Genomic DNA, 16,236 nt, shown 5'->3' on the forward strand with positions numbered 1-16,236 from the left:
GTCTTGGCATCCATTCATGGGTACACAAGCGTGATATTGAATCACACAAAGAGAGAGAAAGAGCTCTGATTTCCCCGCTGGATTTGCCCTCTGTGGCCCCTCATTGCCACCCCATCCCCCTTCCTCACATTGGGTGGCACAGAAACGCACCATGACCAGAGGAAGGAAAAGATGATGTAACCAAGAACCACGAGTAGTACAATGAGACAATGACAGTGCTCTCATCGCCCATGCTTTTCTTTCTTGTTGAAGATGTGACGTTTTTTGGCCCAAATGTGATTTGATAAATGCCATAACAGTGCTTTGGGGTTTAATAAATGCATAAATGAAAAGGTCTTGGAAAAAGAAACTGTAAGACCTAAAAGGCAGTGCCAGCAGATCACCCTTTTCTCTTCTTTTTTTCTTCTTAGTTAGACTTAGTATTTGCTTCTCTCTATGGAAAAGCCTGTTTGATGATCATGCTGCACTGTAGGCAAACACTGGCAAACACTGACCAGTCAATATTTCTGCCATAAGGACTGTCCCAGCATGCGTTTATTAGCATGCTGGCTCATTGACTAGCACATGGTAGGGGGGCCCAGAGTGACAAATTGACCAGGTGATGTTTAATGTGGAGCCTGATGTAGGTTAATGATCCAGCATGGAGGATGTTTTGTTATATTAATCCTTGTTGGTTAATTGTCTTTTTTGGACTTGATAAGGATTCAGTTGCATCTCAGCAGGGTGTTACTAAGATCACATTGGCAAACCAATTTCAGCTGTCCTGCATGCCAGGGTTGCATATCACCTTCACTTCTGTTTTTAATACTTGGATTTTATGAACAGATGCACATATGTGCAGATTTTTCTGTATTTATTGTTTTGCTGCAGCACTGCTGACCACTCAGATTACATCATAAGCAGCTAGTGAAGGGAAGACACAGGGTGAGGTAAAATCTGTAAAATTCAAGCAGTGGAGCAGATTCAGTCAAGCCTTTTGTACACACATTATGAGAAGACTGCATCGGGTGATTTCTGCTGCTGCTTTTGCTGGCTTGTCAACTTGATTAGTAACCCCCATCATGAGAGGAAGGAGCTAACTGTCCTTGTGTCACATTCTACGTGCCAAGGTTTCTTTCATGCCATCGGGGAATCAATGGGGACTTGTTTCTGCATGTGGCACTTTTTTTCTTTCTCCATTTCCTGCGGAGGTGGTGTGCAAATCGATGGCTTTGAACTCTGACGAACAGCAATTCAGATGGGAGCTAGGCGTTTAATGAAATCCTGCCCACCAGAGACACTCACGGCCAATTCGGCTGATGCAGAAAAAATGCAGGATCTTTACGACGTAGATATATGTAGATCCCAGATCAGATTCTTTCTTAAGCATACCCACCAATTACCCCCATAAGTGCGTTTACTTAAAATATGCTGAGATGCTAAGAATCCCATTGCATTATGTTGAACTGTTGCCCATTTAGTGTCCCCTTACAGCTCTGTAGATGTGCAAAATGTGCCAAGCCAATTACTTAACCCTGACCCAGGGTGGTAGGGAATCAGAGAGGCTCTGGACCTGGTGACTTTCTCTAATCTTGAAAGAAAGGCAGTGAAGCAGTAGTCCAGGTCTAATGTGGAAACAGAAGATGCCCTTGATTCCAAGCTGGCGCTGCAGCCAGGTCGCTACAGACTCAGAGACTACTCTTAAATGCACGGCTACACACACAATGAAACAATGATAATATGATTACTGAGGTGCTGGTTCTTAAGTCTAGACTTCAGGCCTCAGGGACATGATTGTGTGTCTCTTTTACTCCATTCATTCAACCTTTATCGCATATAGAGCTTCACAAACCTATTGTCATGAGGGCTAATAGTAGCTCTTTGTACTTTACTGAGAGGAGAGAGACGCCCCAGAGCCATCTATTCTTATTCACTTTCTACAAACCAAGCTCTCTGAGGCCATGTCCTACCTTATGTGGAAGAACTTGAAGAAAAAAAACACCATTTAGGGGTTAGAAATATTCTGTTTGTCACTGATTTCAGGTTGTTTTCTAGAAGCTCAGAATGCAGTGAGTGCCTAAACAGTGAGAAAACTTCAAAGCTCCAATAGCGACCTCTGCATTGTCTTCAGGGTAAAGGCTAAATTTATGTTTCAGTACAGGTGTTATTGTTCATTCATGTTTTTCTGTTTCTGTTTTCAGGTGACTACAAAACTGTAAAGAATGATTTATATTTCTTACTTTCTCTTCAGTGGATTGCATAAGACTTTCGTGCCTAGATCATAATAAAACTTGACAATAAAAATGTATCAAAGGCAAAAACTGTTTTGACAGTCATAAATGAGTTTGAGAAGTATTTTAAACAAATGTTTCGTTTTGGCCTCCTGGCTAATATAAGTCCAATATTTACTATATTTATTTACTGTACAGTCTTTATTCTCCGGATGCATGTCCATAAACATGGGGCAATCCTTATTGTCTTCATTAATTTTCATCTTTGTGTGTAAACATACAAATTCCAATGTGTCCTACACTGTAAATATAATAAAATATGACTTGAGGATGAACCCACATGACCAGCAGCGTGCCCGTATTGAGGTAATGCCCACACAGACGCAAACATGCTGACCCTTGTTCACTTCCACATCAGTGCATGGAGATTGCCTGTGCTTTTCATGACTGAACAATAGGTTTGAGTGGCATCGTGAGAGTTGGAGCAGGATTAGACCTAACCTCTGAGGGCTCTCTCCAAAGGCCCTTTTGTGTGTGTTTGTGAATAGAAACATGGTTCCCTGAGATTGTCTGTCTGCCTGCCAGCCAGCCGTGTCTTACATGCTGTCTGACTCTTTGCTTCATTTGAAATAAAGCATTAATGTGTGTGTTTGAGAGTGTATATTAGGGATTCTTTTATTATGTTCTCGACTGTCAGTCCAGTCTAAGTTACATGGTGATTACTTTAAGTCTGTCTAATGTGCATGGACAAAAAGGCTGCCCTTTTCTCTCTTTGCCGTTTAATTGTGCCTAAATTAAAGTGTGTGTGCCTCCATCTCCCTCTATGTTCTGTCTACAAATGGTATGATCTAGCATTTCACCGCATCCCCCTCTTGCCTTTGCCTCTCTAATCAACCATTTCAATTGGCTGAGTGCATCCGGCCAGTTGTTTGTATTTTCAGCTGGCTGAGAAAACACAGAGCGAATAAGCAAATCTTGGCAATCATGGATTCAATGTAATTGGCAGTCTCAGCCAGTAATCACACCGTAGAGCCCTCTGATAATAATAGTGACTCTCCTCTTCCTGATTGTCTAAGGACATTTCAATAAGATGTTACCCCCACCCCCTCGCCGCCGCCGCCTCTCGTTCTTACAGTGAAGAAAACGTAAGGCGGTAGAAGCTTCACCACAGGCTCAGTCGTGCATGAACAGAAAATTAGCGGGAGAAATCACTTTCCCTTTGCGTTTGATTTTAAATTTTGCAATTACCCCTTGCCCTCTATTCATCTACTGACATGGTGCGGGTTATAAATGAATACAAAGGTGGACTATGTATGTGTGTGCGCACTCCTTTGAGCATTAGTCGCTTTGTTTGCATATGAGCGTGTGTGCCTGATCAGCAGCCCTCTCCATCTTCTGAGAAGTTGACCTGGTTTCTGGTGTCAAGTGCTAGCATGGTCAAGGGTGGTGAGTAGGTGCTCCATTCATCCAGAGTATTAAGCATTTGACAGTATCGGTCCACCATTAGGCATCGTGATGGATGCTTCACAGAGAGGGAACAGATGGGTGGAGGCTGCTAAGGATGGAAATAGGATTTGTTTGTAGGCATACATTCTAGATTTACTGCAGGAATTCATTCATCCACAGCGTGCGATTTTATAACAAAATGTGCTTCACATTTCATTTTTTACAGTTATTTGCAGTGATCGCAACAGAAGATTAAGCTTCTTCTTCAAGGCTTGGAAACTGTACTGGCAAACCACAAGGGATAGTACAGTATGAAGTGAAAGAAAAATATTGGTAACTGAATTACAAACACATTTACATGTATTCATTTTGCGGGCGCTTTAGTCCGACGTACACATTTGGCTCAGATATTAAACACACCCTTTTGTCTGTTGTGTGTGTTGCCTATGTTTGTGTGCTTGTTTTACTCAGCCCTACTGTATCATTGATGTGTGTTTGCATGCCCAGAGCGGGGACCCTGCAGTGTATGCATGTGTGTTTACTATCCTCCTCGGTTGTTTGCCCCTGTTTGCACGGATGAATACAAATTGGGCCAACTTCCTTATGGCTAGAGATGCTGTAGTGAGAAAAAGTTTTACCCCCCTCCCCGTGGTGTTACTCATGTTCCCTGACGCAGCCAGGGGAAATTTGGTTTTGTGTTATGAGTAATATTGTCACCCCACTCCCCAGTGTTTTCTTGTGACCCTCAATACAAGCCCAAGTGTGAGTGCTGCTGGCCTGTTGTCCTGAGCAATGTGCATCATGAGCTTTGCCGCTCTGTATGCATCATTGCTACTTGTTTTGACCTCCAGTTCACCCTAAAGTAGTTTTGCTGCAGTTAGTGCCCCTTTGCTACTGCTGTGTATCAAACCTACTTCCTTTTTGCTCATTCTGCTTATAAATATTGAAAAGAAGTAGAGGAAAAATAGCTCTGCTGCTCCTGTGCATTGCTCAGCATGTCCTTTGACCTCTGCCACTCTGCCTCTTTCCCTTTCCCTTCCTCCTCAGCTGCACCAGCAGCATCATCCCTCCTTACTCCACTCATCCCCCCAATCTCAAACCCACACTTTCGCCTTGGCACGAGCTAGACCGGGCTTATCTCTGCTATGGCAAACATTCATTCGCCCGCCGCTGTCCTCTTTTCCTCCGTCCAGTCCTTTTACCCGCTCTTCTGCTGTCCTTCTCACCTCTTCGCGCTCTCCTCCTTTCTCCTCTTCTTTCCAATTTCCTCCTCTCAAATGAGATGTTGTGTACAGAGGAGAGTGTGTACATTCCTTATCGCCAGCTCCTGTCCGAGTATTAGGTGGGGGAAATGGGCCTGTAATGAAACAGAGAGTACTGCTGTGCAAACACACACCTGCCGAGTTTGTAGGTATTTTTTGTGTGTGTATGCATGTGCATGTGCATGTACATTCCAGCATGTGGCTGATTAAGGTCACCCTGTTTCTCATCTCATTACTTTGGCCACTGTCCTCTCTTCTCCCATCCTGTCTCGCTCCTTCAGCCTCTTCCTACTCTATTTGTCTCTTACTATTTATCTCTGTTCCACCCACTATCTGTCTCTCAGTTTCTCTCTCAGTATGATCCTGTCCACTGCCTCAATTTCCGTTCCATCCTCTAGTGTGTAAATTTGTCGAGTTCAGTTGTGCACACATTATTTGGTATAAAGAGGTGTGTCTCTTTGCATACTGTGCATGCATGTAGCATGTCTTGTCTGTCCTGCCATTTCCTCCCCAGGAGGGCAGTGACCACATTTAATGGTGGTGATCACCACCATTAAATGTGGTCAGTGCCCTCTTTGCCCCTCTGTTTCTCATGCATAGCAGATGCAACAGCAGCAGAACGACACAAGCTGTGCCTGTGTGCTGCCTCCTGCTTCCCACACTGCTGTGTTGTCTGGCATGACAATTGGATGTCTTCTGTCTTTGCAGAAGTTTCAAAGAGTGCACTCTCACTGAGCCCACGCTAAGCAGAATGGGCTTTTGTCTGTAACAGTGATGGTCTTTCTCTGTCGTTCTACAACACTCTGCAACTAAGACTGATTACTCTTCAGGAGCCTGTTTGAAATTGGCTGATAGCTTAATTGGATAGTCTAAAGACTGTGTAATGCCTATTAAAGTGTGTCAGATCACTGAGTGATACATAGTCTTACTTGTGAGACTGTGTCACCCTATGACTGTACACCACTGATCGGTACAAGCTGGTCTTCAAAACTGAGAAAAAATATCCTTTGCCAAGGGTGTGGCATACATGCAATATTTACACTCACAATCTGATATGGTTTGGTGCTGCTACAGTATATTGACTAACTCTAAGGACGCAGAAGTTGCTAAACTAACACTAAAGCATAAATAATCAGGCTTTGAAGAACGGTGTACTGAGAAAAAGGAGATGGAGAACACTACAGTGATCCAAAGAAAGAAGATGGAGAGATTTTGTCAGGTTAGTAGAAGCTCACGATTCAGTGGAGGTCTTGTTTCTGCACTACAGTTGTAGGTGTGTAGACCAGCAACAGGATAGCTTTTACGAGTGTTGCTAAGGGTAACAGCCTCTAGCTGTTTCTTGGGTCAACGTGACTGCCCAAGGCAGTGGTTTTTAACATTAAATCCTCCTACAGGGTGAATGACTAGTTGCCAAGGGAGACGACTGCAAGGGTCCACAGGCTGGTGAACGATGAGGAGAGTGGAGGCTGGTTCATATCTTTGCTCTCATTGCTTGTTATCTACCCTCCCATTAATTTGACCTTAGTTAAACATGATGAGAAAACTACTTTTTCTACGGTCTTGTGTGATTTCTATGTTTACAGAAGTGCCCATCAGGTATGTGTCGCTTGGCTCAGTGGATCATAAATTGGCTGGAAAGTGACGAGAGTTCAGATATGGGTCATAACACACTGCATATCAGTCACAGATGAATAAACCGTGGCAGCTTCTCTCCTCTCCTCTCTTCTCCCGCCTCCTCTGAAATAAGGAAGCACTTGAGGTAAAGAGGTAATAGAAAAATGAGGTCTTGTGTGTACACTTCACAACATCTTATTATGAGCAATGATTTTATTTGCGTGAAGTTAAATATCTTGTGTAGCAATTAACCGTGATGAATATGAAACATGTATACAAAGGGATAGGATAAAATGAAGAGAAGTGAAAATAAAAAACAAACAAACTGTATGAATGTAGCTGGAAGGGGAATTTGTTGCTGACAGTGTGAAGTGCTGATTGTAAACAAAAAAGAAAAATGATAAAAATGTTGTATCATTCTATGAATTTTGCGACAAAACTGCTTAAAAGAAAGCAGCTAATAGTATGATAAAACCCCCCTATGTTCACAGGCTTTTCACACATTTATTCCAAATTAATGTGACATGGCCATGTCTGTAAACCACTGAGAGTCTAAATTATTGACAACATATCTGTAAAATCACTCATACGTTTCTGAAAAGCTGTTTTGAAGCTAAGAATATGCAGCTCCGGCCACCACCGTGTTGGCAGTCCAGCCACTTCCGCCTACCAGCTAATCTAAACACCCGGTAAAGACATGGATTATTAGTGGACCTGAGGCGGGCTGAATGACACCTGGCTGCTCAAACAAGCCATCTGTAACAGCATCTACCTGTCAATCAAAGCAGCCACACTGTTTATTATGCATAATCTAAGCCTTAATATAATTCGAACAGGGTTTAGTTTCAGCCCCAGTACAGTTGTCATGAACAGGGAAATGTTACTTATTACTATAGAGACCAAAGTCATACTTTTGTACCGGGTTTAAACCTGTTTAAGTAAGGTTGGACGTTGTAATATGGGGGCTTATTGAGACTCGTTCTGTAGCCAGCCTCAAGTGGCAGTTTGAGGATCTGCAGTTTTTGGCACTTTTGCATAGACTACACTTTACAGCCAACGAGGCTGCCATTTGAGTTTGCGTGACCTGATGGCATCCAGCCAAAGACACAGACGACAAATGTATGACAACACAGTTGTATCAGCTGTTAATTTTACATCTTTAGATCAGCATTTTGCCAATTTATTCTTTGGTGTGTCTGCTTGATTAAGGACGTTGCCAAGCAGGGAGACACAGAAGCCTGAGATATTCCAACACTGTGCTTGGACACGTTGTGATCTGGCTATGCACATCAGTGAAAAAAATGCATTGATTGAGGCCCTGTCTGTGCTCAAACACTGAGCAGGCTGGACATCTGTTCAATTACGCACATTAAAATGATTTTGTTGCACCCTCTGCTCACCATGGCAGTGCCATCTCCCTTGACGACTCCTTGAAAATGGAAGTGGAGTTGTCAGATAGCTTTTTCAATTTCTCATAAACAAACATGAACATTATTTCCTTGTAGCTTTTCTGACTTGATTGTCTCATCTGATATCTTATTTGATGTTTATTAACACGTTGGGGGTTTTTTTCAGCAGGAAACTGATGCATACGCTAGATAAATGTGTCATAGAGTGTGCAGTCAAAAAGAGTTTACAAGGCAAGTAAGGAACTTACTGAACCAATATAATAAGACTTACTGTTGGTAATGTAACATTTACTGGTCAGCGACTGTTTATATAGCTATGCTTGTGATATCAAGCATATCCACTGACACTGTGTAACAGCTTAGCTTTGGATTTAGCAAGCTGGGTTCATAAACTACGTGCCTATTCACAAAACTGGTAGTTACCCCATCCGACTGCCGACATTTAACCATGGATTACTTTTCCCAGTGAGATCAGCGTATGTTTTTAATGTTGTGTCATAGCGTTGAGGAGAGGGGTAGAGTTAAATTTCTTTCACTCTCTGCTCTCTACATCCCCTCCTTTTATGTGTTGTTCTTACGTCACCCACACCTGTTAGCTCATTAGTTGCACTTTGAAAAGGTCAGCGGCACCAGAAGTCAAAGTTGAAATAATTTGAACTTTGATCGCAGCACAATGCACACAGGCGAAGGTAGCATTTTACCTTGTTGTGTGTCACTGCTCTTCTCTCTCTGCTGCTCTCTTATTATTCTTAGTTATAATATTCATAGCTGACATTTAGAATATACAGGTTTTAGTTACCCATCTATTAAAATTATGTATATGGAGAATTTATAAGCCAGTGCAGCTCACCTGGAAATCAGAAATCCAGCAAGATGAGAAATCATGGTAGACAGTCTGAAATGAAGCACAGGAGGGTCTTTAAACAATGAGAGTATAATATTGTGTTAACCAATTATGTGTTTTTTTAATGGTCAGCTTACTGAAATTCTGCTGATGAAGGACATGAGATGCAAAACAGTCGACACATACATACAAAGACACACTCACCAAGTGTTTAAATTTAGGCTGACATGAGAAGCATACAGAATTTGGCCTCTCTCTCTGTCTGCTGACTCTGTTTTTTTTGTCAAGGCTGAGCAGGACACCCTCCCTCTTTCCCTTCTTGTTAGGTTGAAATGTCTCATCCCCATACTCTCTTTCTCTCTCTCTCACCTTCCTTGTCATTTCCAAACCACCATCACAGTTGTTGATCAATGGAATCTGTTGTTGCCTTCATATTTGCAGCATGACCAGTCTCTGCTGTCGCGGGAGGATACGAAAAAGGAACATCTATGAATAATTTACGCCAAGCAGGGATACATAAACTGGTAAACAGACACAAGAAGCAAAATGCAAGCAATTGCAGGAGCCTGCATAGAATTAATTGCTTGAATCCTGTGTTTTCCTTATTGAAACCCCTCAGTCCTTCATGACTGATTCAGAGTCAGCAGGTCATGTGTGTGTAGCAGGGTAGTTGATGTGGGAGTAGAACTGCACTACAGTTTCATGTCGTTGTTTGCTCAGGTTTTATGTAATTCTGTGTACTTAAGTGAAGAGTAATACACTCTGTTGAAATATTGAATTTGCATCTTGCACCTCAAAAAGTCTGTAATTGCAAAGTATGGCTGTAATTGGACTGTTCATTAGAGAGATGCTGACTAGACAGTTCCCTTTCCAGTACCAAAAAGCAGTTTCTTAGTTTAATGAGGTTTCTGTGCTTTATTATTTAAGAACTGTGAAACATGCATGTGGCAAAGAACCCTGTAATTGAATGAATCCACTGAATGGTTTTATCTGAATCCTGTTGGCTGCTGTCACAGGTGGCTAGTTGACAGTGAAAAAATACAGAGGTATCACTGATGATGCACTAGAGAAACTGTCAGGGCGGAGGGTAGACCAGAGGGAGATGTGACGTGACAGAGCGGCCCTATTTGTGGTTGTCACTGGGTCCCAGGAGTGACGAGGAGGCCGACCCAAGACGAGACCCAGCTGGCTCCCTTGCCGGCTCGTATAAGTTGCCTGATCATAAATAGCCACGGCTGCAGTGCAGGGTGGAGGTGGTTTGTCATCGGGTCTGGCTCAGCCAGGGCACTGACTCCCCAACCAGAAGGGAATTTATCACTGTACAGTGATAAGACAAGGCTATTATTGTTGCTGTCCTCCTCCTTCTCTTTCCCCACCTCTCCTTTCCTCCCCCTCACCTCGCATGTAACACATAACCCCTTCCTTTTTGTCTGGGTTTTCCCCGCTATATTGTTCCCCCTTCCTCTGTCCTCCTTTCCCTCCTCCTGTCTTCTTTCATCTTTTATTTCTATGTTGTATCCCCTTGCACCATCACCAAACCTCTCCATTTTTTTTGGCTTTTGCCCACCCTTCTTCACCACCATTCTTCTCCTTCTATCTCTCTTTCTCTCAGCACACAGCCGATATTATCAGGAGAATAATGACTCCTTGGGACGATGATAATCATGTACCCGGTGGAGGATAATGACCACACCGGGGTTCTACACGGAAACAATATTTAAGTATTAATCACTGCAGACGCATCAGAAGGCCACAGGGAATGATTGAGGGGAAGCGAGGAAGAAAAGGGAAGAGAGAAGGAAGAAAGGATTAAAGGCGTGTAAAAAGAGTAAGCACGAGCGAGATACCGAATACAGAGGTGGCGAGGAAAGAAAGGAAAATGGAGGAGGGTGTTTGCGAGGGAGACAAAATGGGAAAAAGAGACGGTAAACAGTAGGGTTATTCAGGGGTCAGTTTTTTCTCAAGTGTTTTGAAATGCCATTTGTCTGCGTCTTTCAGTGAGGCATAGCTAAACTCTCTTTCCTTTTTGTGACACCTCTGTCTCCTTTTCTTGCTGCTCCCACATGAAAAAGTCACTTTGCTTTGTATTAAATAAAAATAAATACAAAATTTCTTGCTCACATAACTCACCGCCACGAAACTCGATGCCTGAGACGCACTTGACTCTCAAGTTTGTCTGGTGTACGTGCTTTTTTTTGTTGTTTTTTTTGTTTTTTTGGATGCAGTCCGGGCGCACGCCGCTCTCTCATTGTCTCCCAGCGCAGCAGCTCAGCTGTCAGGAACACAGAAGATGGATGAATTATCACAGAGAGGTCTCCTCCAGCGGGCCTCACCTCATTTAGATGCTCTGTTCGACGCTGACTCTCGCCGAACATCGTGACTAACGCGTTAGCCTAGCACCAAGGTCCTCTTTGCCTCTGTTTCTTTGTTTACAAATGTATGCTAATGAGCGAGAGGCTCAGGAAGCGTGCAACCCCTGCATGCTCGCTCTAATTCCTTCCCTGGCGACACGCGTTGCTGCCGTCGTGATTCTGCGGGGGCTCAAAGTCGCCTGCTTATCTCCTCTACTGTGATTGGAGTAGCTGCCTCTGGGTGTCACCGGCAACTGCGGGGATTGCGGAGTAGTGTATGTGTGCATACAGTATGTATGTATGTATGATTAACACCCTGCAGACTGTGACCTTTGTACACTTCTCATTTTTGTGATAATACGCACTGATGCGCATACAATTCTTTTAGGGTCTTTATGTTTTATTGCATAAAACACACGCAGCAGTTGCGTGTGTGTTGCGTGTGTGCATGTGTGTCACAGAATAGTCCAAACATTGAGTCAGTCTTTTTCATCTCTTTGAGAGTGGCCTTCTTTCTTAGCTATCTTCACTCCTTGCCTCTTCTTTTTTTTAATATATTGTGTCATTGAACATGATGGAAATGTTTCCCTTTTGCATCCTTGTCTCCATGGCAACACAGAGTAGGGCCAAATCAGACCATATAGGCCTTCATATAACCAATGGAGTTCACAGAGGCTTTGGGAACTGAGCAGCAGGAGGAGATGGGCAGAGGCAGACAGCCATTTAGAGTTGAGCAGGGCGAGTGGGATGGGAGGTCGCGGAGGGATCAGACTGTTTTGCTCCACGGCCTGTGGCCAAATAACAACTAGATGAGAGATTGACAGAAATATATCAGCTATTTCTTTGTCTCCTGTTTGTTGTCAATATGACTTGAGCTCCCAGCTAACTAGCCCCTGAAAGGATCTATACTATGCTCAGTCAAGAATAGAAAGCAAGATTTATCTGTGATGGAGACAACCATGAGAGAAGTAAAACAATATTATGCACATTGCTACATATTTTAGACAAACATTGCCTTTGGCTCCAACCCCCTTAGCCTTGTTTAGCTGTTAATAGTCGCTCAAAAACCTGGAGAGAAAATCAGATATAAAATATCTAATTGGAGCCCCAGATGACTTACAGATAAGCAGCACATCCTGGATTTCACAGCCTTTTTGATTGTGGATGTCCGATATATATGATTATGCTATATGATATATTGATTCCTTAATGGTGCTCTTCATATCTCTGCACTATGGTAAGTAGTAATAAAAATGCATAAATGGAGGGCCAAAGACTCTCTTTAACATTTGTTCACATACACACTGCCTTTCATTCTGAATGCAGCAGACCTCACCCTGATCCCAGTTGTTGTAAATTGCCAAACTCGTCTACTTTGAAATGCAAATGTATAATTGATTCTATTCATAAGATTTGGTTCAAAACAATGCCCTCAAAGTATCAGTGCATGTATGTGTGTGTGCGCGCGTAGCCTGACGTTGCAATAAGGCCGTTCCATTTTCTTTCAGGCTGTCTATTAATCTTTGAGTGCGCTGGACCCTGAGGCTCTGATTTTATGTTTGTCTGTTTAGTTTTTTTTTTTGTTATTTGAAATTTTCCTAAGTGGCGGCTTTAGTGAGCTATTAGTGGAGTGCAAAACATTACAGGAGCTTAGAGGAGAGAGTAGAAGAGAAAGAGAGTGAGACCTCTTTGCCCCTGACCCACATTACAGCACATTAAGCATCTCTGCAGTCTCCCTTTCTCACCGCTCTACATACACACACACAGGCTTAAAGCACACTTTTCCCCTTACAGCATGCTCTTTTGTCCCGCTTTCTGTCTTTGCACCCATCAAGTTCTCTGTATCTCTCCCTCTCCTTCATTTGCTCCTCTCTGTCACAGTCCCATTGTCTCTATTTATCTCATCTCCAAAGCCTTGTTATGCCTCTTGTCTTAATGCACTCTCGTTTTCCTCAGAAGGCTGCGTTGTTAGAGCTGAACTAAAGGCCAAGGAGTGCAGTACTCAGAGCCAGGACCTATTCATCAGTTTCACAGCAGCCCTCCACTCTGCTTCATTACTGACTGGCTAATGGCACAGATCAGTGCAGTTTATTTGCTATAATTAGCCAGCTCCATTTGGCCAGCAGAGCCCCAGTGAAGCCTGCTACACTTATGCTGCCCCCTGCCATTCAACCCTGCGTATATATGTGTGTGCGTGCGTAAACGATTGGCTGTTGGGCCGAAAAGTGTCATTAAGAAACTATACTGGCCCATCAATTTTACATCCTCCATTGCCTCGTGTCAACCATGTCTTGTAACATAATGCCTGATTGCACAGCAAAAAGCCGTAAGTCTTGTAAAACTTTATAAGCTCTGCACTTGTAAAAAGTAGTAGAGTGTATTGAAAATGTAACTGAATGAACAAATGTGGCATACAAGGAAATGGTCATCTCCGGTCCTTTGGTTCTTCTCGTTCTCTCACAAGATCTCATCCTTGCATTCCACTCAATTCAAAGTCTCCACCAGCGCTCCAATCTCCCTCTTTACTTCCAATTGTATCTCCTCCCCCATACCTTTCTGCCATTCTCCACCCTTGCACCATGTCCCCCATCTTTCGCTCACTCTTGTGTTCTTAAAAGCTGAACCTTGTGTTTTCGTCGTCCTATGCTATTTTAATCTTGTTTCCCAATGGAGGGCGAAGAGGCGAGGGTATGTAATGTTCTCCTGCGAGCTCAAAGGGTGCACAGCCTACGTCACCGGGGATGGCATTGCCCTGTACTAGTTGACTAGGGGAGATCAACTCTGTCAATAATTTAATCAAATCATGTTGTTGCTTTGCATGTGTTCACTCTTCCTATAACTCTTTGGTCTCCTTCCAAACCTTGATTCCTTCTTGTTGTTTCTCCCAATCTTCAGTAGCTATCCATCATTTCAACTCACCCTTTCTTCATCATTCACTTGATGGCTACTTTATTAGGTAAACTTGATCACTGAAGCAAAACTGCTAGCGCCTCCAAAAAGCTACTCAGTGTGACGCCTTGTAGTCAAGGTCAAGAACTTCATTTGCTGTGAAACCATGCTTTGGTCCAGGCATGACTAATAAGATAAGTGACTTTGATTGGTTGTTGCGCTGCCAGAGGTTGTTGTCTCAACACCTCTGAAACAGCTGGCCTCCTGGGATTTTAGCGTGATAAAGAGAAATAAATTGTGCAGTCGGCTGGATTTAAACAGGCAAAAACACCTTGGCAGTGAGGAAGGTCAGGGGCAGATGGCTAACAGGAGGACCACAAGTATGCAACAGCTCAGTACATCAGGGCACATCTGAATTCAGTTAATCAAATCTTGAGGCAGCAACAGCAGAAGACCATGCTGTGTCACACTTTTAGGTAACAAGCAACTTTACTGAATTATTTGGACTAGTCATCCATCATTCAGACTTGTGATAACGGTGTGGGAGAGTTTTCTTGCATAAATTAGGTCCCATGATATCAGATGATGGGCTTCATTTGAATGCCACTGAATTCCTCTAAAGCATCGTTACTGACCAGTAATCTTTTGTCACATGGCTACCTCCAGCAAGGACTCGGTTATAACAAGCATCTTTAAACTCTCCAAATGTTAGAAACTGTTAGAAATGACAATGACCTCTGTGCTCTTCTAGCCAGCACAGTCTCTGAGATTCTATCCAATAAAACATTTTTTGTGAGACTGAATAAAGGATTAGGATTAGTAAAAAAAAAAAATAAATAGTGCAAGATGCCAGTTAGACAGCACAGATCAAAATAAATTAGAAAGAGTTTCCAGCACCTCTAAAATATATTTGGTGCCTTTGATTTTAGGCTTTGTTTTTTAACAAATATCAGATTACTCCCTAATATGACAATAGCACAATCCTGAAATTATTACTCGATTAGTCAATTGACAAGATCATTAATTGATTAAAGGTCATGTATTAAGCAACATTTGGAACACTGAGTGCCTCAAGCCTAGTAAAAGTGAGAATCTTCTGCTTTTGTGTCTTTTTATTTTATTGCTCTGTTTTGGTGATTACTGGTTGGATAAGAAAAGCATCACTAATGTGTATTTTTCACTATTTTATATACATTTAATTAGTAAAATGTGTTGTAGATGTAAAGCTAGTATTGGCAATAGGACAACTCATTTGAAGAAACTTCCTCCTCCTCCCTCCAAAGGCACTCACCCTAAAACATGCACAATGATTGCAGAGAAAGGGTGTGCAGGTAGATCGTCTGTGAAATTATTGGGTGGGATTATTACAGGCCTGTGACAGCCACGGATGCAGAATTTCTTTCTTTTTTCTTCTTTTAGAGCATTTCATTTATTGATTGCTGTCAGAGTATTCCGATAAATAAAAACAAAAACAAAAAAATGCCTACCTCTAGCTTTAAGGATCAGTCGATTTATTGTAAGCATAATCGATAATGAAAGTAATTGTGACTCGCAGACCGAGAAATATGTGCTATGCACATTTGTTTGTAAGTATTTTAACCTGCATCTGTAATCATGATGCATTTTCTTTCCCTGCATGTTTTCTGCTGCTCATCCTCCTTTAATGTTGAGCATCAAGTGTGCTTCACTGCGGCTTTTCAAAGGCCACTCTTGAGATAATACAGGCAAATGGATTGTGATAACGACCGTTGGCGTTTTCTGTAACCACTTTTTGACTGTGTGCAATTATTTCCTTGTATACTGGAGGGGCTGTTACATGGAACAGATCTTGAGGGCTCCTAAACAGATTATTATTATCTAAGGTGTTAATGCTAGACTCTGTCAAATGTGTTCAAACTTAACTCCTCTTATATAACCTCTTCTATCATGTTAAATTCTCTCCTCTTCTCTCGTATAATTGCCCTTTGTTGCCATTCTCTTGGCCCCCCTGCACGCCCTTCTTTGATTCTGTGATTAGCATTCTGCTGTATCACCATCCTGTCTATCACTTAACATACAGCGGAGCACTGCCTTGCAGTGAACCTCAGCAGTTGTTGTCAGTCTTGTTCTCAGATAAAGCGGGACACAGAGATACAACGCGCACACACACATTATATATATTGTATGCATATGTGCATATGAAACCCCACACATGCATATAAATTGGCACAC

The 16,236-nt window shown here is 42.5% G+C and overlaps 1 protein-coding gene across 2 annotated transcripts in view; it reads left to right on the plus strand.

Moving 5' to 3' along the window:
- The window catches only part of b4galnt4a (beta-1,4-N-acetyl-galactosaminyl transferase 4a), a 123,992-nt gene that overhangs the window by 19,392 nt on the left and 88,364 nt on the right, over window positions 1-16,236 (plus strand). The window contains exon 1 of one of the 2 annotated variants that reach the window (XM_027272887.1): window positions 11,766-11,865. The exons of the other annotated variant lie outside the window; for it this stretch is intronic. Coding sequence (XP_027128688.1) covers window positions 11,796-11,865 — 70 coding nt within the window. The 5' untranslated portion in view covers window positions 11,766-11,795. Of the gene's footprint in view, window positions 1-11,765; window positions 11,866-16,236 lie in introns of those variants that run through there. 2 annotated transcript variants of the gene reach the window in all.

The sequence above is a fragment of the Larimichthys crocea genome, chromosome XXI (genome assembly GCF_000972845.2).
Source record: "Larimichthys crocea isolate SSNF chromosome XXI, L_crocea_2.0, whole genome shotgun sequence".
NCBI lineage: Eukaryota > Metazoa > Chordata > Actinopteri > Sciaenidae > Larimichthys > Larimichthys crocea.